The sequence below is a fragment of the Crocodylus siamensis genome, chromosome 5, assembly GCF_052110815.1.
Source record: "Crocodylus siamensis isolate JL-2025a chromosome 5, ASM5211081v1, whole genome shotgun sequence".
Lineage (NCBI taxonomy): Eukaryota > Metazoa > Chordata > Crocodylia > Crocodylidae > Crocodylus > Crocodylus siamensis.
Window position 1 is genome coordinate 94,759,641 of NC_143399.1, and position 26,600 is coordinate 94,786,240.

The window sequence follows — 26,600 nt, forward strand, 5'->3', positions numbered from 1 at the left end:
CCCCTGCCCCCTTTTCTCAACAAGGCATGGGTCCAGATGCGACTGCTTCCCCCAACCACAACCACTGTTTTGTGGTGCTCAGCAGCCCTGATATGCCAGTGCCCAGCCCATACCATTGCAGCTCACTCCAGATCCACAGCCCTCCAGCCCTGCTAGTGCCCCCTCATAGCCCACCTGCAGCCCCCCATCCCCATCAACCCTGCCAGAGGGGGCCCCCAGCTGCCAGGGCTATAAGGCCAGGGACCCAGGTCCACAGCCCCATGCCCCCCACCAGCACCCAAGCCCTGGCTGCTGCTTGCAAAGAGGTGGCAGCTGCTGCAGTGAAGCAGAGCACAGAGCCCAGCTTCCCCTACCCCACAGACAGCACAGCTGGTATTGAACCCATGGCAGGAGACAGGTGCAGGCTACCCACTGCAGGCTCAGGCTCCCTGCCCTGTTGCCATCCCCCAGGGTCCTCTGTGGCCCAGTGGGTGGGACCCATCCTGGGAGGTCAGAGCAGGGCCGAGCGGGGAAGCTCAGTACCACCACCATGGCTCTCCCTGCCTGGGACCCTACAGCAGTGCATTCTGGCCCTAGGCCCCAAGCCCTACACAGCACCCAATCTGGGCAACAGCCCCAGCCCTACCCAACTCCCTCCCTCACTATGGGGGCCTCAATTTCTCCCCCTATCCCCATACCAGACTTACCTTTGGGAGCTGCTCTCCAGGCTACCAGGCAGCCATGTAGCACATGGTGCCACCTACCTGAATGCCCTCCACCTGTTCCCCCCAGCACCTTGTAGGCTGAAACTCTGCAGCCTGCAAAGGGAAACCCATTTTTTCCTGCACTTTTCTCCTAAAATTGAGCAAATCAGGGTTTTACCGCATTTTTCCATGGAGAACAAAAAACTCTGTTCATTACTCTCCTTCACACATCCCACTTCACATTTCTCTTCCTGGCAATATTCTCCCTTTTCTATTTTTTTCATCTATTCTACGTAGATTCTTGTCTTACACTAAGGTACCATAAGTTCTTTGGGGCTTGGGCCATCCTATGTTTGTAAAGAAGGGGACATCAGCCCCTGCGTAGGGCTGAGAAGGTAAAACAAAAATGTATTAACTGTTCACTTAATCTTCAAAAGGCTACTGAATAACATTGCTGTTTGCTGCCTTTCTTAATATGTTGATATGAGGTAACCTTTAGAACAGCCTGCAAACTTTCTTTCATAGCATCCAGCAGGATTAGGTAGGTTCCCCACATCCTTTAGCAGAGGCCTGTTATCTTAACACTAATGACCATTTTTTTTTCAAACTGGCTTCTACTTTGAGTAAGTACACTGGAAACACAACTTTTGTCACTGAGAACTTACCAGAATTCAGAACTCCCAGGGAGAATTTAGATCCCACTGGGTACACCTAAACAAGATGGTAGAAGCACAGTAGACTAATTCTACTGTGCATTAGCACAGCAGGCAAAAAGTGTGTTAATGCGCAGTAAAATTAGTTTACTGTGCATTTGTGCCACAAAAGTGTGCACTGGTGCTACTACAGCACAGTAGCATTGATTACAGTACATTAAGATAGTATCTGTTATTACAGGTACTAAGCTTAATGCGCCATAATTGTGGAATGTTAATGAACATTCAGATACACCCATTCAGTCCTAAACATAGTTAAGTTATGGTGGCAGAATACATCAGATTAGGCAAAAAGTATGATAAACCCATTATCTAGCCAAATATTTTGACAGCTAAGTAAGACTAACTAAAGAGTCAACACTTGTTTAGAATCATTTAGACAGGGACTAACTTGCCCTGAGCAGGGGTTGGACTAGATGACCTCCTGAAGTCCTACACAGGCTTATTGTTCTAAAAGTAACAGGTGCTTCCAATTTACCTGAAGTTCATTCTTGGCTTCCTTATTCCTAATCCAGATTTTGCCCTGAGTTTGTGGATCAATTAACAAAGGATATCGAGCTGCTTTAGTTACAATAATTCCATTCTGTATGGACAAGTCATCATTTGGCAATCCTTGTAGATTCCATTCGCTGACAGTTGGAGCATCAATTAACATCCCTGTAAGGTTGAGGATATTGCCAAACGGGATTTTCCTGGTTTTCATTTCCTTTTGCCACTCATTTAGTAACAGGTTGCGAAACTGTTGATTAAAAGGACCACAGTAGGATAGGAAAGCTGTAGCCAGTAACACATCCCCTAAAATAAGCATAGAAGAAAATCAAAACACTACCAACACTGAATTCTCGAAGGAGATTTGTCCGTTCTTAGACAAAGAATGTTGATAGTTTAAAAGGCTCAATGAGAATTAAACAATTTCCTGTTAACCATTGCTATATTTATTTCCTCCTACCAGTAGAAATTCTAGGAAAACAAAATGAGATGGGTCATCATACAACACAAATTTAAAAACAGTACTGCCCCAAGACACAGCTATCCAGCATATTAAAACACTATCATTTTACAACTATGAGAAACAGGAAGAGGTAACCATTTTCAAATGCATGCTTATGTTTTAATATCTATTAACTAATATTAATGCTATAACAAATATTTGTGATTAGATATTTCACTGTTTTATTATTATATTTCTATGGTTATGCTTTTAATATTAATCAATTAATTACTATTAATGCTGTGATAATTATCTGTAACAAATTGTTTCAATGGTCAACACTAAAAATAAAAACTATGATGTATAGGTTTCATAAATAAAAATATTTCTAAACTTGCAAATTAACTTATTCTTTACATTTTGTTATACCTTAGAAGAAATTTTCATCACTGCAAAAATTAAGCATTTTAAATTATACCTGAAATGTTACTTACTGTAACTTTACTTATATAACTGATTAGTGAATAATACAAAAACACTGTATCCAAAAACAAATAAACATTACAGGCATGGGGAGATTACATTCATATCCATGATCTCTCTCTGCTTCAGGAACAAGACTTCACACAACTTTAGCTGTGATAACTTTGCTGCCCTTTTAAGAATCATTGTTATCTTGTCAGCTGCTACTGCCTACAAACCTTAGCAATACTATACTCCCTCACCTTCCTCAGCAGGGATGACAAAGTGTTGAGTTACTATCTTATACACTCTATCATATATTTTGTACTTGTACTAAGTCTGCCTTGCTTTATAGTGCTTTTTACCAAGAGTGGAGTAAGTCCTGAAGTAAATTTATAATCCTGAGTTTGGCAATTAAGGGTGCGTGTAGATGACACGATTTTTCCCATTTATGCTGATGCAACAGCATTTGTGTTTGCATGATATGGGATTTCCCACTGCTCTAAAGTCTGTTTAGCACCTTAAACTAACACTACCCAGAGATGCATTATTTTGCAGCGCTCTATAGTTAAGCTGCCCAGCTACGGACCTGTTTCGTGCACACAGCCATTGACTCAAAGACTTGTAATTAATCCCCTTCACCACCAGGTGGTGTTGTGCTCCTTCCTCTACCCAGTAGGGGCCACTGTGGGTTGTTGGTTTTTTGTTTTTGTTCTTTCACTCATTACTCTCCCTTCCCTCACACACACAGGCCACAGACAGGTGAGCTGTAGCTATAGAATGGCAGAAGATGGTTATGTACCCCTAGAGGAGGGTTATTATATAACCCAACTGGAACCCCAAGTAGTATACTACGCACTCTTAATTTGTCCTCCCCCCACCTATAGTCCTCCTGCACCCACCCCCCATGTACCCTCCACCTACCTCCACTCCACCCATTCCCCCCCAAGGACAGCACCAGCAGGATCCCTGGACAGGTAAGTGTTTTGCAACTGATTTGAAACTTTGCAGTCAGTGGCTACATGACTTCCTTCAATACTGCAAATGTTCTGGACTTTACATTCCATTTCAGAACCACACTGAAAGCAGGACGTTGGCTGCCAGACCCACTGGCCAGTATATGTCGCATCATCGATCATATTTAAGTAATATGCTCCAAAGACCTTGGGAGGGAGGGTTGGGGGGCCAAGAGTCTGTATTTTTGACTGTGCTCCAAAACCCCCTCTCCTCTTCTCCTTTCTCCCTGCAGAAAAATTTTCATGGGCAGAAATCTCCAGGGACAGACAGGGACAAGCATCAATTAACAAAAAAAAAGAACCGTAAAGAAAAATTTCATCCCTGTCCAGAGCTGTATAGTTTTTATATATTTTTCATTGTACTATTTTATAGTAGTTTTTTTTTTTTTACAATTGTTTACATTTTATTTGTTTTTGTCTTTATATATTTCTGTATAAATATATTTTTATTTTATATTGTAAAGGTGCTGGAGGGAGGAAAAATCCCTGCTTTGTATATTATTTCTGTTATTATTATTTTAATTTATTATTTAAATTATTCGGTGCTTATTATTTAAATTCATTTTTCAACTACACCTTTATTTTGTACAAAAAATGCACTACACCCGCCTTTTCCTAATGAATGTTTCATTTTTGCTCCCTAAAATGTGTGACGTTTTCCATGATAGGCAAAACTGGGTCTCAGGCATCTGGGGCCCTGAGCAGCTTTTCATGTGCTGCCTGGAAAACTGTGGCCCTCTGCCCTCCCCCACCCTTTCCTGGCAGACCGCTCCAAACCACTCCCCCACTCCCAGGTCCACACCCTAAAATCAAGCAGCACAATTACAAATCAATGATGTTTGTTCCTCATCCCCCCCCCAGTAAATTCAATAAAATCATAATACAGCTTAAACAATGTACACAATTTTGTTTTAATCAGCAATGCCATTGGTACTCAAGTGGTGAATACATTTTTTTCTAAAGACATTACAGAAATTACCAGCAAACAGGGACATTGGAAAAACTGTTAAGCAGCCCCATTCACTATGCTCAAACTGTCCCTTTAATACACCCTTCACATTTCCCTCAGTATTACTACTATCAAGTGACTGGGGGCGGGGAGGGGGAGTGAGTGAGTGATGGCTGGGTCTTTTGGTCTGGGGGGGGCACAAGGCCCAGGTAAGGCCTACCTACTATGCATTATCCCTTACATGTAGCAAGTGTCAAATTTTTGCTGGCCATAAAGCTTAGGGAAAAAGTCAACTTTGGAGTTTCAGGACTTCCTTCAATACTGAAAACCTTCCTGAACTATACATTCCATGTCATAAACATGAAGAATAGTCCACGGGCAGATGGGTGGGTGGGTGGTGTGTAAGGCCTCAGCAGCATCACACAAATGTTAACAAGGAGGAGGGAGGGTTCTGCAACATTTTATATTGTAAAGGTGCTGAGGAAGAAAATTCCCCCTTCTGTTATAAGACTTTCTGCAATGAGTTCACAGGCATGGGCCTACTACAAGACCCCAGGAGGGAACTTGGAAGAAGGCTCAGCCAGCATCAGAGAACAAGGCCTCCACAATTCAAAGAAGAAACTCAAGGAAACAGTGTTAGAAATATTATTAAAAATGTATTATCAATAAGTCTTGTTAAAACAGCGCAGCTGTCAGCCCTCCCTGGTGAGAGAACTGGAAGAGCTACTGAGAGCTCTTTGTATTAAGGTATCACTCTCTCTTTGTTTTGCAAAGTTACTATTTCTTTGTTACAGTAAAGCATATACTCCTCAGCTTTTCTCATGCAGATAAGAGTAAATTGCAATTCTAGCCTTGAAGCAAGGAAAATCTGAACTCTTGTAACCTCAGATACTTTCTAACCATGCGCAATAAGCTAATACATATAAGCCTATCCGCCCCGCATACTTAAGTAGTTAATTATAATACACATGCGACGTATGATTTGACGTATTCACATACATATTTGTATGAATCGGAAATGAGTTGTAAAAGTTCCTCCTTCTGCACACGTGGTCAGGAGAGAGGGGATAAAGCCAGCTGGGCAGTTTCCCTCGGGGGCAGCAGAGTGTTTGATCTTTTGTCTCTCTCTCTGACCCTATTTGCAAATATATACCTTTTGTGTTGCTAATAGAGTGTGTCTGTGGCTAAAGGTTTTTTTCGCCTCCCGAGAAATGAACCGCGATTTTTACATCAATAATTGGCGCCCAACGTGGGGCTTCTCGAGGACTACCCCGGAATTCAGCGACGGAGCGCCTCCGGTACCAGGGGTTGTGCGCACCGAGCCAACTTTGGACTCGCCCCTGGAATTTGAGGTGTAAGTCAGAATATCCGGGAAGTTAAAGGAAGTATCCCATGTAAATTCTGAGTTTCTGGAGAGGCAGACACACTTTGGGATTTGGATCGAGATCTCTGGGGTATCTGAGTGAGTATACGAATTCCCTTTGCCCAATCTGGTGTACGGATCTAAAACAAAGGATGTGTAAGTTTGCTGAGAAATTCTAGGCTTGGCTCTCATTGCAAATCATCTGTTGTTGAGATCTTTTTGGTATTTGGTGTGCCTTGGGCGCACTCTTGTGGGCAAATGGGTACGAGTCACTCTCGTGTAGAAAACAATATTGATACCCCTCTAAAAGTCTTATTACGTCATTTTAATAAATTTGCAAAGCCGGCCGATTATAGAATAAAAATGAAAAAAGGTGATTTAATTAAGTTTTGTCAACTCGAGTGGCCAACATTTGGGGTCCACTGGACCCCGAAAGGATCCTTTGTGCTAAAAGAAGTGATAGCTATCCATGAAATTGTTATGCAGAATGGGTATTGGAATCAGTTTCCTTATATTGATTGTTGGTTGTGGGTGGTTCAAAATCAGCCACCTTGGATTAAGAATTACTTAGCAAAGTCTCATGTGATGGTTGTTAAGACTCGAGAAGGACCGCCTGTACTCCCTGAGTCTAATGAGGGGGGGGATTCTGAATTGGCTGACTACCGGACCCGCGCTCCGGTTGCCCTGTCAGGTAGCGAAGATGAGTCAGACGCCTCCTCGGGACCCAGTCCTTCTGCACCACCGCCCCCTCCCTTAGGGAGACCACCACCGACGTACCAAAGCATGCCTAATGATTTAGAGCGTGAGCTTCAGCCAAGTGCCCCATCTGAATTGGGGAATAAGGGTTATTATTTGCGCAAGCCTGTAGAGTCACAGCCGGGGCTGAACTGCCCAATGCGAGAGGTAATCGGAGAGGGGGGCAATGCAACTTTTGTCTACACCCCATTTAGTACTTCAGATTTATTTAACTGGAAGAATCAGAGCCCCTCTTTTCGTGAAGACCCTGAAAAGATGAGGGACCTGTTCGGATCTATTGGGCAGACTCATCGACCCACTTGGGCTGATGTCCAGATGATGCTCCAGACCCTCCTAACCCCGGAGGAGAGGAGATTAGTGTTGGGGACAGCGGAACGTATTGCGGCAGCTAGAGTTGAGTCAGAAGGTGCTGCTGGTCGTACTCTGCGTGATACCTGCCCTGTAGAGGAGCCCAGATGGGACAATCATACTGCAGAGGGAAGAGAGCTGAGTGCACGGTATCTGGGAATTATAGTGGAAGCAATGGGAAAGGCAGTGCCTCGGATTACCAATCTGTCTAAATTGTATGAGGTGAGACAGGGAAGAGAGGAGGATCCCTCAGCTTTCCTTGGGAGGCTGTATGAGGCGTTTCGCAGGTTTTCGGATCTGGATCCAGAAGCCCTGGATAACCAGCGCATGGTAAATCTTATGTTTATTGGTCAATCTGCTGCTGATATCCGTAAGAAGTTACAGAAAACTGAGGGAGGTGCTGGGAAACCGATTTCAGAGCTGGTGGAAATTGCATATAAGGTGTATGGGAATCGTGAGCAAGTGCAGGAGCGCAAGGAGGATAAAAAGGCTCAGCGACAGATGGCAGCACTAGCAGCTGCTATAACTGGAGGTAACCCTGGAAAGGCTGGGATACAGAAGGGGAAAGGAGAAAGAGTGGGAGCAGACGTTTGTGCTTATTGCAAAGAGAAAGGACACTGGAAGAGGGAATGCCCGAAGTTGAAGGAGAAGAGAGAGAGGGAACCGAGAGGTCACCTCATGCGGGCAGAAGAAAAGGGTGAGGACACAGAATGAAGGGGACGGGGATCTAAGACCACTACCCTTCGGGTTGGAGCCTGAGAAGATCCCATGGTAACCATTAGGGTTGGTGGCAAAAACTTTGAAGCCTTGGTGGATACTGGGGCTACATTTTCAATGATTCCAGAAAAACCCCCCTGTGCAGGAACTAGTGAACAGCATGTACTTGTGGAAGGGATTGAGGGAATGCAAACCCGACTCCCTGTTTGTAAACCACTCCTCACCAAGGTGGGGGACCATTTGCTCGAGCACTCCTTTGTGTATTCTCCAAGTTGCCCGGTTGCACTCCTTGGGCGGGACTTACTCACAAAATTGCAAGCTGAGATCTTTTTCAGAGACGATCAGATGGTGGTCCAGCTACCTGTCAAGCAGAGCTCGAACTATCAGATGGCTCTCCTGGAGGACCGATGCCCTGCAGTAAGTCCAAAAGATCACATGATTGGAGTAGACCCCTCGGTATGGGCTGATGGAACCCCTGCGCGAGCTAAGTTCGTCTCCCCGGTAAGGATTGTACTCAAGGATGGGGAGGGGCCCGTTCGGGTAAAGCAGTACCCACTCAGCCGAGCGGCCAGAGCTGGACTCAAGCCGTTAATAGAGAAATACAAGAGGTACGGATGGCTAGTGGAAGGGTCCTCACCCTATAACACCCCCATCCTTGGAGTGCCGAAGGCAGATGGGGTCTCATACAGACTGGTCCAAGACCTACGAGCTGTAAATAAGAAGGTCCTTTCAGATCATCCTGTAGTCCCGAACCCTCACACGATCTTGACACAAGTACCGGGGGAAGCTAAAATATTTTCAGTGCTAGATTTGAAAGATGCTTTCTTCTCTATTCCCCTTCACCGAGAGAGTCAAAAATTGTTTGCTGTTGAATGGGAGGATCCAGATACTTTCCATAAAGCCCAACTCATGTGGACAGTTCTTCCACAAGGATTTATAGCAGCCCCCCATATTTTCGGACTTGCCCTTCAGAAGGACTTGGGGGAATGGAAGGGATCACACCCCGCAGTGACTCTCCTCCAGTATGTGGATGACCTGCTAGTTGCAAGCCCAAACTTGCAGCTCTGCGAGGAAGCCACCAGGTCACTCCTAAACACCCTGGGGGAAAAAGGATATAAAGTCTCTAGAGAGAAAGCCCAAATATGTCAGCCTCAAGTCACATTTTTGGGATATAAGCTCTCAAAAGGAGTCAGAGCCCTGAGTGCAGATCGCATACAGGCGATTCAAGGTCTAACCCCACCTAAGTCACCCAAGGAGCTGCGGGCATTCCTAGGGCTAACTGCGTTCTGTCGACTATGGATACCAGATTATGGTGGGAAGGCTAGACCACTGTACGAATCCCTGACTAAGGAAAGTCTCACTAAATGGAAATGGAATAAAGAAATGCAGCATGCTTTTGATCTGCTGAAGGCAGCATTAACCCAGCCCCCAGCCTTAGCCATCCCAAACAGTAAAAAGCCATATCGACTGTATGTTCATGAGAATCGAGGGGTTGCATCAGGGGTGCTGACACAGCCATCGGGCCCAACCTGGAGACCCGTGGGATATTATTCAAAGGTTCTAGATCCAGTTGCACTCGGGTGGCCAGCCTGTCTTCGGGCTGTGGCAGCCACAGCAGTGGTTGTTGAAGAGGCCCAGAAGATAGTCATGGGTGCGGATATGGAAATACTCACTCCTCATGGAGTTCCCCAGATCCTAGGGACTGAGGGAGGGAAATTTCTTAACACCTCCATACAATCACGGTATGAGATATTTTTGCTCTCTAATCCAGGACTTACTTTCAAACATACTACAGCCTTAAACCCTGCAACCTTGCTGCCGGAGCCAGGGCAACCGACGCATGACTGCCTTGAGGTCCTGAACCAAACCACGCAGGTGCGACCTGATCTTGCTGAGGACCCAACTGAAGACCCAGATGTTGAATACTTTGTGGACGGCTCCAGCTCTGTCATCGATGGGAAAAGACGAACAGGATGTGCAGTGGTAACCTTGGATAAGGTAGTATGGAGGGAGTCTTTGCCGAGCTCATGGTCGGCACAGGCCGCGGAACTCACTGCGCTCACCCGAGCATTACAGCTGGGGACAGACCAGCGGGTTAATATATACACTGACTCTCGCTATGCTTTTTCTACAGTCCATGCGCACGGACTATTGTGGAAAGAAAGAGGTTTCATTACTGCCTCTGGGAATAAGATTGCTAATGGACCCCAGATTATCAAACTACTAGAGGCACTCCACCAGCCTAAAGAGGTAGCAGTCATTCATGTGCGGGCCCATGGGAAGGCTGCTGAGAAAAAGCATAAGCTTGGAAATGCAAAGGCTGATGCAGCAGCAAAGGAAGCTGCATTTATTGGGGAAGAAGCAGAAGAGGTATCCAAGCAGGCCATGTCCCATGCCATATGGCCATACGTTCAGGATTTAGTCCCACAGTATTCCCCTGAAGAAGATAAATTTGCACAGAAAGCTTGTGCAAAAAAGAACTCCCAGGGGTGATGGATAGTACCAGGAGGGAAAGTCATAATACCCAGGCCATTGCTTCGGAAGGTGCTGCAACAGCTCCATGCAAGAACCCATATGGGAGGCTTGGCCATGGGTGATCTAGTGATCCGCCAAGCAGTAGCCCCAGGGCTATATGTAGAAGCTCAGCGCATTGCTACCAAGTGCATCACATGCCAGAAAGTAAACCCTCGAAGGAAACCCCCTGTGCCAATGGGAGGTAGACCCTGGGCAGCGTATCCTGGACAGGCATGGCAGATTAATTTTGCCGAGCCCCCACGGTCCGAACATCACGGGTTTTTACTTGTCATGGTAGACCAGCTCTCTGGTTGAGTCGAGGCCTGGCCCACCAGAACTGCCACTGCAACTACAGTAGTGAAGTATTTGTTACAGAAGATCATTCCCCGGTATTCCCTGCCTGAGTCCATCGAGTCGGATCAAGGACAACACTTTGTAGGAAAAGTGGTTCAAGAAGTCGCACAAGCTCTCAAGGTTACTTGGAAACTACACACACCATGGAGACCACAAAGTTCAGGACAAGTGGAACGCATGAATAGGACTTTAAAGACTTTGCTCACCAAAATCTGTATTGAAACACGCCTTAAGTGGCCTCAAGCATTGCCGCTAGCTCTTACTTGCATTCGAAACACTCCCCGACGGGGCCTCAAATTAACGCCATATGAAATTATGTTTGGCAAGCCGCCTCAAGTCTTACCCCCTGGGATGCAAGAAAATGTAACTTTTGAATTAGGTAATAGTGAGCTTCATATGTATGTTATTGCCTTGCAGTCTGTCTTGTTTTCTCTTCACAGGTATGCAGCCTCCTTTCAGCATCTGCCTTTAGATGTACCGGTACATGAATTCTCCCCGAGAGACTGGGTCTTGGTGCAGCGGTGGAAAAAGGAGCCTTTGACTGAGAGGTGGCGTGGCCCTTTCCAAGTACTTCTAACAACCCACACCGCTATAAAAATTACTGGCCATGATCGTTGGATACACCATACCCGTGTGAAGCGACATCCATGAGCATTAGAGGACATCAACTCCCGAGACGAACTCACTCCAGAAGCTGAGTCGTCTTCGGAACAAGAAGCCAGCAAGTGGAGCTGTGAACCTACTGGTGATCTCCAAGTGCGCCTGAGACGGCTTAATCAGAGCTCAGAAAATTAAACAAGAAAGTAAAAGGGAAAATATGGTAGGAATCTTAATGTGCCTTGTTGTTATCTGCATAATGAAAGGAGCAGAATTGAGCAGCCTTAACCGCTGGCTCACACCCTCGCTTTCCCAAATTGCTCCCCCAGGGACAAATTTGTATGTTGATATGATGGAAAGAATTGCAAGTACTTTTAATCTTACCAACTGCTGGGCCTGTGGGGGGCTCCAAGAGGCCAGAGAACAGTGGCCTTGGAGAGCTTTTCCTTTGGCCCCAAAATGGTTGGTCAGTGACAAGGCGGATGTTAAGAGTACTGGTCAAGAATGGAATGAAAACCGCAGCTGGGATCTTTCCCAAGTGGCATTAGAAGAGTACTGTATTAGCAATATTGGTACGGGAAGAAGTTTGGGACATAGTCAGTGTACATAGACATTGAAATGGGCCCAAATATGCACCAAGTATGCTGATCAATGGAATTCTGCTGTTAGCAACCCAATCTCCCCGCAGATGCAACAGACCAAAAAGACAAGAATAGTACCCTTCGATCCTAACCCTACCAGATGTCAGGCATATGAAAAGGCCCGAGGTGAACGATTTACCTATGTCTATAGTTGGAAATGGGTACACCCGAATGGCACGGTAGCAAAGTTTAATACATATTGGAGTGCCTTAAATGACACAAATGAAATAACCAAGTGCGAGTATAGAGATAAAGATGGCGTATGGAAATGTCAGTTTAAACGGAGTAACTATTACACTGACCCTTTAGGGCAGACGGGCAACAAATACTAACCCCTTCTTTTCCACAGCCGTGACCCCCTAGCTTTGGGAGGGGAAAACAGGGCCCCAGTACTACCACGAGGGTGGACAGGAACCTGCTATGTTGGAGTAATTGTACCATGTTTCTTTTTGTTACCATCTAAGGTCGAAAATAAGCTAGGAGTCTCTTTGTATGATGATTGGAAAAGGGCCAAGAGAAGTATTGATGTAAGTTTGACACAGGGTGGCTCCCAAAAGTGGAAGGAGGATGAGTGGCCTCCTCAAAGGATTATTGAGTATTATGAACCAGCTACATGGGCTAATGATGGAAGTTGGGGTTACCGAACACCAATTTATATGCTAAATAGAATCATCCGGTTGCAGGCCGTCTTGGAAGTAATTACTAACCAGACTGCCACTGCTCTCGAGTTGCTGGCTCGACAAAGTTCCCAGATGAGGGAAGCCATATACCAAAATCGAATGGCTCTAGACTATTTACTCGCAGAGGATGGCGGAGTCTGTGGAAAGTTCAACCTTTCTAATTGTTGCCTCCAAATAGACGACAACAGAAAAGCAGTCTTAGAGATTGCCAAAGAGATTAGGAAAATAGCCCATGTACCAATACAAACGTGGGAACCCACATGAAGTAAAGACTGGTGGTTTCAATTATTTGGAGGACCCTGGTGGAAAAAAGTAGGATTTGTGCTTTTGTGTGCTCTGACTGGTTTGATTTTTATCCCTTGCCTTATTCCTTGTCTCACTAGATTGATAACCACCACAGTAGAAGGAATGCAGGTCGCAGCAGTTCCTTTGAAAGTACAGACTGTAGCAAAAGTCATGGTCCTCAGAAAAATTCCTCATAATTATCTTGATATGCCCAAATGAAGTAAAGATCAAAAAGCATCTTGAGGGGGGATATTGTTAGAAATATTATTAAAAATGTATTATCAATAAGTCTTGTTAAAACAGCGCAGCTGTCAGCCCTCCCTGGTGAGAGAACTGGAAGAGCTACTGAGAGCTCTTTGTATTAAGGTATCACTCTCTCTTTGTTTTGCAAAGTTACTATTTCTTTGTTACAGTAAAGCATATACTCCTCAGCTTTTCTCATGCAAATAAGAGTAAATTGCAATTCTAGCCTTGAAGCAAGGAAAATCTAAACTCTTGTAACCTCAGATACTTTCTAACCATGCGCAATAAGCTAATACATATAAGCCTATTCGCCCCACATACTTAAGTAGTTAATTATAATACACATGCGACGTATGATTTGACGTATTCACATACATGTTTGTATGAATCGGAAATGAGTTGTAAAAGTTCCTCCTTCTGCACACGTGGTCAGGAGAGAGGGGATAAAGCCAGCTGGGCAGTTTCCCTCGGGGGCAGCAAAGTGTTTGATCTTTTGTCTCTCTCTCTGACCCTATTTGCAAATATATACCTTTTGTGTTGCTAATAAAGTGTGTCTGTGGCTAAAGGTTTTTTTCGCCTCCCAAGAAACGAACCGCAATTTTTACATGAACAGAACCCTCAGCTGCAGTTGGGGTCAGCAAGAATTCCAAAGTCACAGTGTGTAAAGTCAGGTGGGTTTTTTCCAAGTAAGAAGCAGGGTGTTGAGACCACTGGGTGCTAGAGGGAGACAGAGGGAAATTACGTATCTATTTATTTATGTTTCTACATAATTACTTCATAGTATATACTTATGATGCATTTGTTTATGTGCTTATTTACAGCAACAGTCGCTTGATAGTAGGCGACTGATTGAAGGGACTGTTGTTCAATGACCATGAGTCTCCTGAATGCTGTGCTTCATACAGCATAGTCTCCTATAGAAAATAGCCTCAGCTGCATTTGTGGCCAGCAAGAATTAAAAAATTACCATGAATGTGTAAGGGAGGCATGCTTTTATGTAGCACAGATGGATTGGTGGGTGGGTGGGAGGGAGATTCAGGCAAAATAACACAGGGACCCCAGGAAGTAAATTTTCAGGAGTGCTTGGCACCGCAGGAGGTACTTTTTCCCAAGCCAGAAGGTCCAGCCACTCAAGTAGGATGACCTAGGGAGAAGCCTGATCATCATTATGGCCAGCAACCAGGAGGTGGGCAGTGAGGGACAAACACTGCCCCCTACCACCACCCCACTTGATCAGCCTGCAGTCTTCTCAAACCCTGGATTCACAGTGCTGTGCCCCCCATGGGCAAGTCTAATCACTGGGATGAGTCCTTCTCTGCCTCCCGTGTGCTGTCATCCCTCACCTAACTCAAACCTCCGTCATTGATACAGCGAACATGCACCACAACCTCTGCTCCCCCAATTCATAGTCATGCCTCATTTTGGTGTTAAAAAAAAACAAAAAACAAACAAACAAGTATGGTGCCAGGCTGGAAAGGAGCATGAAAAGAAAGTGGGAAAGTCTGCAAAGTCCTGGACTTGTGTGCAAAGCAGGTCTTAACCCCAAATGTCCCCCACCCCCCACCACCTCATCAAAACAAAGGTGACAGTGCCTGGCACCTGGCTTGAAAAGAGCATGAAATTAATGCTGAAAAAACATATTTGCAAAGTTTCGGATTAGGGAAAATGCAAGGGTTGTAAAGGGGGAGGCAGAGGGCCTCCCCACCACACACCATAGGCAGACAAGACCGGGAAGGCATCAGCCCCGGTGGGGCTGCAAGTGGCTGCAAAGTGGCTGATGGCCTGCCAAAAAGCAAGCCAGGCTGCTGACACACCACTTCCCTTCTCCCAACTAAGGGAGGTGAAATCAGAAGCAATAAGACCTCTGAAGTGACTTTGCAGAGTGCTGGGTTTGCAAAATGCTGGTGTGTAAGCCAGCACTTGTGTTGGGACCCACCCGGGCAGCCCCACTGTTTACCTTGGGAGCCCTCCTATGTACCTGTGCAAGAGAGATTGCCAATTCATCCCCCTCATCCCACCCCACGCAGCCAGTGGCAGGAAAAACTAATAGAGAAATGAACCAAAACAATGAATGAAATCCACCTTCCCCACCAAGTGTAATATGGAGGCAGACGCAAGAAGCCAGGAAACCATTATGTTTTATTATTTGGAACGTAGTAAGTAGTTACTTGGGCCTCTTTGCCTTCCCCACTTCCTCCTACCCCAACACTGACCCTGAACCACCCGTCTCCCTGAAATGCAGTAGCACCCTTCTGGCCATTGTATGGCCCTCCCATGACCCCATTTATTTAGGAGAACAGGCTCAGCTGTAAGTCTCCATATGGGTTTTTCCTGCACAGAGGCAAGCTGAGTGGACTGACTTTTCCCATTTGGGTGTGGTACCCATTTATTTAAGAGCAAATTCTGCACACTGTGAAAAGCATGGCAGAAATCTTCCTCTGAGCTCTGTAATTCAACATGGGACTCAGCACACATGTCTTTGAACTCCTACATGCTGTCTTGCAATTCCTCCATGATAGCATTATCCTTATGCAGTGACTTGAGGAATTTCTCCTGCCAGGCATCTATGCTCCGCTGTAGCTAGTGACAATTCTTCCAAAACCTCAACTGAGCTTTTGTGGAACCATCACTGCCTGCTGTGAAAATATCCAGAGCTCTGCTGTAGTGTGACCTGGGGTCCACTGCAGGTGGCCATGGGTCACAGTGGCTGATCAACAAAGAAAAAAAGGCAATGGTTGCCTCCCCTCCATGAGAGGGGGAAGTACACAACCCTCACCCCCCACACCATATGCCAACATTCATGGAAACAGACTCCACAACAGTGGGAGAGTTGTACTGCCCAGAACTTACAGGTACCTGCTTCAGAAACAGGTCCACGGCTGCCGCTGCCCATGCTAGCTACGAAAAATTAAAGCAAATAATTACATTGGCAACATGCACCACCACCAAAAGAGCATGTGGGTCACCTACAGTGACACATGAATTTCTCTCCGCTCCCCCAGCTCAGCACTCCAAACACAACCAGCATGAACCTAGGCATCATCTGGCAGTGTGGCAAGAGGCACATTACAAGACACTTGCATGGTCCACCATGTTCTTGGACCTTGGGAGTAGTAGATGATGGTTCAGTCACATGGGTTTCTTCATGACCCTCCACCTCCTCCGCTTCATCTGTGCTAGTCCATGGAACAGAGGGGGAAACTGCCACTAAGTATACTGTGACTGACAATTCTTCCCGACAGTCAGGGTCATCATGGAGCAGCAGGCTCCATCCAGCTGAGACATGCTCATGGTTTCACCCGCATCCCCTCTTCTCCTCCCTCAACCCCAGCCCCAGTGTTGAAAATCTCCATACCCAACTTGTCACCCACATCCATGGACAGCCAATTGTAGAAGGGAGCAATTGTGCAACCTGCCCCAGAACCAAAGTTCATATCTTTGGCTTGGTAAAAGACCGATTTGAGGAACTTGATCTTGCACTGGACCTGCACCCAGTCACAATTATGCCCTCGCATCTGCATGTCTTTTGCGATCTCAACATTAACTTATTCCTCCTACTTTCCAGTCTATGATCCATTGCTTCAACCAAATGTCGATTAAGTCCTCCAGTTCTTTCTGGGTCCAGTTGGGCATTGGAGGGATCAGCCTCCTGGGCCATCAGCTCCATACTGCTGGCCTTGGCTTTCGGAGACATGGCAAAGCGTTCATGGTCAACAGCACAAGCTATTTGTGAGAGGTGGCTGGTGAAATTTGTTTTGGGTGGAGGGGCTCCTTTATACTCAGACTATGCTTGCATGAGGGTCTTGGAAAATTCCAAGGATTGTGACGTCATTACCTGTAAGGGTCAAAAATCCAAAAGGTGATGAAGCGCCCCGTTTACCAACAAAAGACCTGATGATGGGGTTTAGCATGGCCTAAATAAGACCACTGTCCTTTGGAATGGCTGGTCAATAACCCAGAAGTTGCAAAAACCGATGACACCTACCTGCCTGCTTGTGCAAAATAATTTTATTGCCTGTTTTTCTTGTTTTATTGCCTGCTTTCCCTAAAGTAGCAAAAGTTTTGAGTAGTCTACATTACCAGGAGAGGAGCAGACAGAACCTTTTTTGTTTCCAAGCTTCATCACATCAGAACACCAGTGGCTGCTAATCTCAGGAGGAAATGGATGTGCAAAAGCCCCAGCACCATGGGGTGACTTGTTGAAAAAGCACCTACATCAAGCTCCAGACCACAGAACACCCTACAGTCCCTGCTCCATGCTTGGTGCAGATGGAGGTGAGAAGCCGCTGCTGCTGACAGAAAGGGGCAAAATGGAAACTGAAGACAAAATGCATGATGATGGAGAACAACACAGTGAAGAGTCCTCTGATGTGGAGAATATAGAGGACATGGGTGAGCAGAAGGTGGCAACAGCGGCAGTACTGCTTCTGCAAATGCTGCTTACCTGGAGATCTCAGCTGCACCACTTGAGAAGAATAATGATGACAGATTATTCGATGGCTAGGTGTGTTACTGGCTTCACAGGAAGAATAACAGCAATAAAAAGAAGATACAGATACCCAGTGGAGGTGGAATATCCAGAGGAAAGCAAAGTAGAGAATGACTGGGCTCTCTTGAGAAACCCGAGGACTAGCATCTACATCGTGTGGGCCCATGAAAGCAGCTCAGACTGGTGGGAGCTAATCGTGCTGCCCGCTTGGAATGACCAGTGGTTAAAAATGTTCCGAATGAAAAGGGAGATGTTCCATCATATTGTCTTGATGCTAGCACCCCACCTTGCAAGGCAGGACACTAACATGCATCAGGCCATCCCACCAGACAAGAGGGTTACAATGGCCATCATGAGAAACTGGCCAGCCCATCCAGCCTCCACTACATTGTGAACCAGTTCAGCATGGCTGCATGCACAGTTAGGTTGGCAACTCATGAGGTATGCTATCTGGTAAAGGAGATCACTTCAAACAAAATTATCTGCCTGGCAAATCCACAGCAAGTCATAGAGGGCTTTAATGAGAAGGGGTTCTCACACCTGGGCTACAGGTTAGCGAGGATTTAGTTAGGGAGCTTCTGGAGGGGTTGGACGTATTCATGTCAGCCAGTCCGGATGATCTCCACCCTAGAGTTCTAAAGGAATTGGCTGAGGTCATTGCAAGTCCCCTGGCACAACTTTACAAGCACTCGTGGTGCTCTGGTGAGGTACCAGAGGACTGGAAGAGGGCCAACGTGGTCCCCATCTTCAAAAAAGGCAGGAAGGAGGACCCAGGAAACTATAGGCCGGTTAGTCTTACCTCGATCCTAGGCAAGCTGTTCGAGAAAATTATGCTGGCACACATCCAGGAGGGGCCAGCAGGGGACTGCATGCTTAGGGGCAACCAACATGGGTTCATCAGTGGCAGGTCCTGTCAGACCAACCTGGTGGCCTTTTACGATCAGATCACCAGATCATTAGATGCAGGGGTAGCAGCGGATATAGTCTTCCTGGACTTCCGGAAGGCTTTTGACACTGTCTCTCACCCTGCTCTCATTAACAAACTGGGGGGCTGTGGTATAGACACCCACACAGTCAAATGGGTCACCAACTGGCTGGAGGGCCGCACCCAGAGGGTGGTAGTGGATGGGTCCTTCTCAACCTGGAAGGATGTGGTCAGTGGGGTTCCGCAGGGCTCGGTCCTCGGGCCCACGCTGTTCAACATCTTCATCAGCGATTTGGACGAGGGGGTAAAAAGCACCCTGTTCAAATTTGCTGATGACGCTAAGATGTGGGGGGACGTGGGCACACTGGAAGGATGCAACAGGCTACAATCAGACCTAGACAGGTTACAAGGGTGGGCGGACGAGAATAGGATGGGTTTCAACACAGACAAGTACAAGGTGATGTACCTCGGGAGGAACAACCGGCACCATACCTACAGGTTAAGGAACTCCCCTCCTGTCAGCACGGAGGCGGAAAAGGATCTGGGGGTCATCATCGACTCCAAGATGAACATGGGCCGGCAGTGTGGAGAGGCAGTTAGGAAGGCCAGCCGCACCTTATCATGCATCCACAGATGCATCTCGAGCAGGTCCAAGGAGGTGATCCTCCCCCTCTATGCGGCACTGGTCAGGCTGCAGCTGGAGTATTGCGTCCAGTTCTGGGTGCCACACTTCAAGAGGGATGTCGACAGCATGGAGAGGGTCCAGAGGAGGGCCACTCGTATGATCCGGGGACAACAGGGCAGGCCCTATGAGGAGAGGCTATGGGACCTGAACCTGTTCAACCTCCAAAAGAGAAGGCTGAGGGGGGATCTTGTGGCCTGTTATAAACTAGTCAGGGGGGATCAGCAGGCATTGGGGGAGTCACTGTTCCCCTGAGCACCGCCAGGATTGACCAGGAATAATGGTCACAAGCTGGCAGAGGGTAGGTTTAGGTTAGATATCAGGAAGCGCTACTTCACGGTCAGGGCGGCTAGGGTCTGGAACCAACTTCCAAGAGAAGTGGTGCAGGCTTCTACCCTGGGGGTCTTTAAGAGGAGGTTAGATGCACATCTTGCTGAGGTCGTTTGACCCCAGTATTCTTTCCTGCCATGGCAGGTGGTCAGACTAGATGATCTGCTCAGGTCCCTTCTGACCCTAGAACCTATGAAACTATGAAACTGCATGGGGGCTTTAGACAGCACTCACATCCCAGTGCTGTGATCTGTGGGGAGGGGGAGGGCTTTCACAAAACAGGAAAGGATATGTCTCACTGATTCTGCAAACTATGGTGGACCACCCGGGCCGATTCACGATCATTTATACCACATGGGCTGGCAGCACGCGTGATGTGTGCATGTTTAGAAACTCCCTTCTGCCTGGCCTTGTGGAGAAAGGACACTATGTACCCAGCATGTAGGAGACAGTGATCCGCAGTGCTGCCGTTCCCCTGATTATATTAGTGGACACTGCCAACCCCCTAATGCCCTGGCTCCTGAAGCCTTATGGAGGGAATGTCACCAACCCACAGAAGCTGGTTTTTAACAAGCATCTGAGCAGTTGCAGGATGGCCATGGAATATGTATTGGCCAACTGAAAGGACGATGGAGGGCACTTACATGCTGGCTCAAGATGGAGCAAGAAAATATCATGGCCTCTGCAGTAGCAGCCTGTGTGCTGCACAATATCTGTGAGAGCCGCACAGAGGTTTGCAAGGCATCGTGGGATGAAAGAGTGCAACAGGCAGTGGCCAGACAACAGAGATCTCTGTGCAGGAGTGCAGGGACCGAGGAGAAATCCTCAAAGAGAGGCTGATCAGGTGGCCCTTGTGCCTGATTGTCTGCAGTATATATTGCTGACACCACCACCGAAGAGTGCTTTGTTAAAATAAATTCATTTACACTTTAAATCTGTGTCTGTATGCAGGGGCATGCAGTGTTGTAGACAGGGGGGTGAAGGAGAGGATGGTCAAGGTGAGGGGGGAAGGAAATGTGGACTGGGCCAGGGGCTCACTGCTTCTGTGTCAGTGGTTTAGGGGAAAGGAGTATTACACACTGTCACCTACATCTGAAGCGCCCCACCCCCCTGGGTGAGAAGGGTTAACTCTTGGCAGGCTAGGCAGGTGGGGGACCAAGGTGAACAGCAACCCACATTTTCAAAAAGATTTCATAAACATTTCACAGCAGACCTCCACAAGCTGTATGTGGCACTACACAAACAGACTGACAGTGGATCCTGGGCAGGGAACGGGATGGTTCCAATGGGAGCCCCCTTTGGAAACTATATGAAGATCAATGAGATGTGGAATGCTGGGAAATGTAGCAAAAAAACAAACCAAAAAAAAACCAAACACAACAAAAAAAAATACAGCCAGAAGAGCTGGTCACCAACCACCACCATCAACAGCGATCACCAATCAACCAGGCGGTAACAAACACCCACCCACCCACCCGCTACTCTAAACCTTGAACATTGTTGTCATACCAGTTATAGTAAGTAAGAGAAAAAAAACATATATTTGTAACATGGTGGGATGGGAAGGGAAAGGAACAGAGGGGAGGATTCATGGGGCTTGTCTTTGGGATCACGTACTGATGGAGAGAGACTAGACTGACCAAGCATAGGCAGGTGCAAGTGACAAGGATTTGGGAGTGACCCTGCCCAGGGGAGACTCCCAGTGAGAGTCTGAACTGTCCAGTAAGAGTCCAGGGGTGGGGACTGGAGAAACTGGTTGATTTACATGCATATCCTGCTGCAATACATTAGGAAAGACATTACAGTGGTTAAATTGGTATTTAAATCCCCCTACTGAAGTCTGTGGGGAATGACACACAAGGCTTAACTCAACTGAAAGCACTGTTTCTACAACATGAACATCATGTTGTGCAAATACAAATGCACCACACCAAAAAAAAAAAAAGCCGTGTTAAAATTTTCAGGCGCTCTACATTCATGCCCATGTCATCTACAGACACCCTAAGAAACTAAAACTGAATACGTATGTTCATTTCTACTGGAAGAAAATGTCTTCTGGAAGAAAAATTTCACAGGAACTGGATTATGCACTCATTCCTTCAACCCCATATTTCGAAAACTTCATAGGTAAGCTTTCCAGCCAGAGGCCACTAGAGGGCTGCTCCCTGGGTCATCCCTGCCTTTAAGGGAGCCAATTAATTTATTAAGGGAGCCTGCCCTTTCTCCTGTCTGGGAATGGAGCAAGCTCTCAGATGGCAGTTGCTGAAAAGCAGCAGCTGCCAGACAGCCAGGCAGGGTCCCTGCCCTGGAACAATGCTCTCTTATCCTGCCAACGAGCTGACTGGCAGGAGGTAGGCATTTTCTCATGGTAGGAATGCTCCCAGTTCTCCCCCACAGGAAAAGGGCTGAGAACTCAACATGCAAAGGCTTTCCCCAACCTGGATCCAGGATTCCTCTTGCTGCCCATCACCCTGCTGAGTAGAGGGGAGGCAATTTCAAAGCTGGCACCTGGAAGCAGCCCTGCTCCCAGCCACTAGCTTTTAAAAATCACTGTCCCATCATTCAGATAGGGCAGCAAAAGAAAGCTGATGGGAACTAACAAAGCCCCCTGACTCTTCCTGAAACCAGGTTTTGAGAAAGTCAGGAAACACTGGCTTCTGCTCCCTTCACCTCCAAGTCTATGGAAGGGGACAAGCAGCTCCCCCGACACCTTCTCAAGATTGAGGTGACCCTTGTCTCAGGAAAGCAGGAAACCTTTCCCTGGCTTCACTCCTCCTTGTCCCCTGGAGGAGTCAAGCCAGGAGAAACTGTATAGAATCATAGAAAGTTAGGGGTTGGAAGGGATCTCACAAGATCAGGTAGTCCAACCCCCTGCTCATAGCAGAACCAGCCCCAACTAGATCATCCCAGTCAAAGCTTTGTCTAGCCAGGTTTTGAAAACCTCCACGGATGGAGCTTCCACCACCTCTTGGGTAACCTGTCCCAGTGTTTTACTACCTTCCTAGTGAGAAAATTCTTCCTAATATCTAACCTAAACTTCCCTTGCTGGAACTCAAGACCATTGTTCCTTGTTTTGTCATCTGCCACCACTGAGAACAGTCTAGCTCCATCCTCTTTTGAACCCCCCTTCAGGTAGTTGAAGGCTGCAATTACATCTTCCCTCAGTCTCCTCTTCTCCTGACTAAATCAGCCCAGTTCCCTCAGAAGTCATGTCCCACAACCCCCTCACCATTTTTGTTTACCTCTGCTGGACTCTCTCCACATTCTTTCTGAAGTGGGAGGGCCCAAAACTGAACACAGTACTCCAGATGTGGCCTCATCAATGCAGAATAGAGTGGAATAATCGTTTCCCTTGACCTACTGGCAACACACCTACCAATGCAGCCCAGTATGCCATTAGCCTTCTTGGCAACAAGGGCACACTGCTGGCTCACATTCAGCTTATTGTCCACTGTAACCCCCAGGTCCTTTTCTGCAGAGCTGCTGGGACAGTCAGCACCCAGCCTGCACTGGTGCATGGGATTGTTCTGCCTTAAGTGGAAGACTTTGTCTTTGTTGAACCTAATGAGATTCCTATTGGTCCAATTCTCCAATTTGTCTAGGTCATTCTGAATCCTAGCCCTACCTTCCTGTATACCTACTATACACACCAGCTTGGCATCACCTGCAAACTTGCTAATGGTGCACTCTATGCCATCTTTCAAATCATTGATGAAGACGTTGAACAAAACCGGCCCCAGGACCAAGACGTGGGGCACTCCACTTGATATTGGCTGCCAACTAGATATTGAGCCATTGATTACTACCCTTTGAACCTGATGCTTCAACCAGTTTTCTATCCACCTTACAGTCCATTTATCCAGCCCATACTTCCTTAGTTTGCCTGTGAGAATGTTGTGGGAGACCATATCAAAAGCCTTGCTAAAATCAAGGTACTTCATATCCACTGGTCTCACTGCATCCACAGAGCCAGTCATCTCATCATAGAAAACAATCAGGTTGGTCAAGCATGACTTTCCCCTGGTAAATTCATGCTGACTGTTCTTAATCACCCTTTTTTCCTCCAAGTGCTTAGAAGTGGATTTCTTAAGAATCTATTCCATGATTTTTCAAGGGACTGAGGTGAGGCTGATTGGTCTGTAGTTCCCTGGATTCTCCTTCTTCCCTTTCTTAAAGATGGGCATTATGTTTGCTCTTTTCCAGTCAACCAGAACCTCTCCTGATCACCATGAGTTTTCAAAGATGATGGCCAATAGCTCTGCAGTCACATCAGCCAACTCCCTCAGCACCCTTGGGTTCATCCCATTTGGCCCCATCCAGATTTGTAAGTAGTCCCTAACCTGTTCTTTCACCACTGATGTTCAGATATATAGATGTTCAGTCTTCTGGGAGAAACTGCCAGGAGCCATTTAACCCTAGCTGTTGCTGTATTATATTCTCCTGGAGAAGCCATTTTTGCACTGGGAAAATAAACCTTAAATGTCCATATGCTTGTGGTTTCTACTGATAAAACAGTGATTCTCCTAATAGAAACTGAATGCCTGCATCTGGCATAAGATATAGATGAGGTAAAGTTCTTACCCAAGGAACACAGGTGCAAGGCAGGAATGTGCTCAGCATTCAATCCAACATACTCTCTTAATGCTACATTGTTTAAGTAATTTAACACAGTTTGCTGTAAAATAAAATATACATACCCACAAGCCTTTTGGTTTCTGCAGCAAATTCTTTACTCTGTTCAGTCCATCTCTCTTTTTCACCTGCTAGACCACTTATAAGACTGGAGGCTGTTTGCATCTTATGTCTGCAATGTTCTGCATCTTCAATCAAAGTCTACAGGAAACCAAATGCAGAAATATTTGTTTACAAGTGAACACATAAATCTAAACCAATGAGGGAAGACTGTTCACAAATGCCACAGTTAACACATACTGCATCCATTGAGAAGGACAAAACACTCAATATAAAATGTTCAAATGAAATACTCTGTCACTATGTCCTAAGAATGTCCTGGATTTTGTCCTTCATCTATTAAAAGTTGGATGCACATTTTTATTTTTGTTTTCAATTTCCATTCTGGTCTTGTAGGTTAAAAATGTGGTAAAAGATGACTGATGCCTGACACCTGGCACTAGAGCCTAAGGCCTAATGTGTCAAGTAGGACTTCCTTGAAACTGTTTTTATTTCAGATACAAAGAAAATACAGGTTTCTGACCAAAGCATTGTGCTACATACATCATGTATTTCAGTGGAGTTTAATATGCATGGTGTCTTGTGCAAACAATATCAAAGGCAGTAAAGCAATCATATATTCTTTCTGTAACAAATACTCAGCCTGTTTTTCCCTCATGGCTTTTTCATACTCTGCCTGCACAATATCTAGTTCAGCTTGTTTGGCATCCAACTCTGCTTGGGCTTTCTGCAGATCCACCATGGCAGTAGCAAGGCGATTCTCCTGAACTGCCAAATTAGCCTACAAAGTACACAAATACAAAACAAACACTTTCACTGAGCCTTTTAAAGCATTTTGTGCAAGGCATCTCAGTTGTAGCTTCCACCCAATGAATTTAGATATGAATAAATGTTCCATGTAATTGGATCCATCGTGCCTATTCATTCAATTTCATGACAGACTAAATTCTGCTACAATTCTCAATAATTATACGGTAAATTCACAAGCCAGGGTAAAGAATTAAATTCATATCCCTCAATATTACCTCAAATAAAACTCAGTGGGAAAACATTTCTGAATTCAAACACATTAAAATTAGGCATATTTCACAATAAGTTAATATGAAAAATAACTGTCGGGCAACTGCAGGGGTATAGGGTGTAGCCATGTTGGTCTAAGGACAAAGGCAAACAAGGTTCAGACAGATTCACCATGGTCTTAAGCTACAAGTTAACTCTACTCCACTTGTTCCTAGCTTTTCTTGGCATAGTGATTTTAGACTACATGGATGATGGAGTATAAAACACTGTTGCCAACAGGTAGTAAAACTCTTTCTGAGGTGTCACTCCAGCTTGTGTTAGAGAAAGTTACTCTCAAGTTGCATTTACACTGGTGGTTTAATGAGCCCTAAACAAGGATCCTCCCCCAAAAAATGTTGTACATTTCCAGATTTCTCCATTTTTCAAAATCTGTTTTATAAATTCTTGAAACATCTGCCAAGCCATTCAAAAAAGGATTAAATTTACTCTTGCACCAAAAAAAAATCTGTCTGCAACTACAAGACTCACTGATAAGCAACTAATGTTACTTTTGAAAGTTTAGACTTCAGTTCTTTCAGAGTAGTAAAAAAAATGGCACAGGTAAATGGCAAATAAATGCTCTGACTATGTAGAAATGGCTGTTAACATTTCAAATTTAAGTCAATAGTTTCAGACCAAATAGGATCTGGTTTATATATTTTAAAATTTCTAGCCTGGAAAATTAAACCACGCATCAATAAATTTCACTGTATTCTTTCATACTTGGGAGGATAAATGAATCTGTACCAAATGCTAAGCTACCATGACTTAACTGCTTAGTTCCCAATCTAAGTCTTCCAGATAGTTCAGGTATCTTCCCATTTCACTACAGGGTACGCTTCCCCAAGGTTAATTCCATCTCTACCCTCCCAACAGATGCACAAGGGTTCAGTTCTCTAGACAAGGGGTGGCCAAGTTGTGGCATGCATGCCACAAGTGGCACCAGGAAACTTCTGTGTGGGGCAGACAAATCTCCATTCCAATGCCCCAGATGCTCCTTTTGAGAGGCATGAATCAGAATGGCACTCAGGGAAGGTCAGGGCTTAATCTGTGGCACTCCAGCCTAGAAGGCTGGCTAGCACTTCTGTAGAGCATGACAGTTTCAGAGACTAAAATATTGTTTAACAGGTTTTTTATTTCATACTGAAAAAACATGACAAAACAGACAAAG

General features: G+C 45.9%; 1 protein-coding gene across 1 annotated transcript in view; it reads right to left on the reverse strand.

Moving 5' to 3' along the window:
• Nucleotides 1–26,600, reverse strand: part of DNAH5 (dynein axonemal heavy chain 5) — a 305,852-nt gene that overhangs the window by 61,032 nt on the left and 218,220 nt on the right. Inside the window, exons 62-64 of the mRNA XM_090049841.1 lie at nucleotides 25,014–25,151; nucleotides 24,376–24,511; nucleotides 1,875–2,191 (exon numbers count right to left, since the gene is read on the reverse strand). Coding sequence (XP_089905967.1) covers nucleotides 1,875–2,191; nucleotides 24,376–24,511; nucleotides 25,014–25,151 — 591 coding nt within the window. The remainder of the gene's footprint in view (nucleotides 1–1,874; nucleotides 2,192–24,375; nucleotides 24,512–25,013; nucleotides 25,152–26,600) is intronic.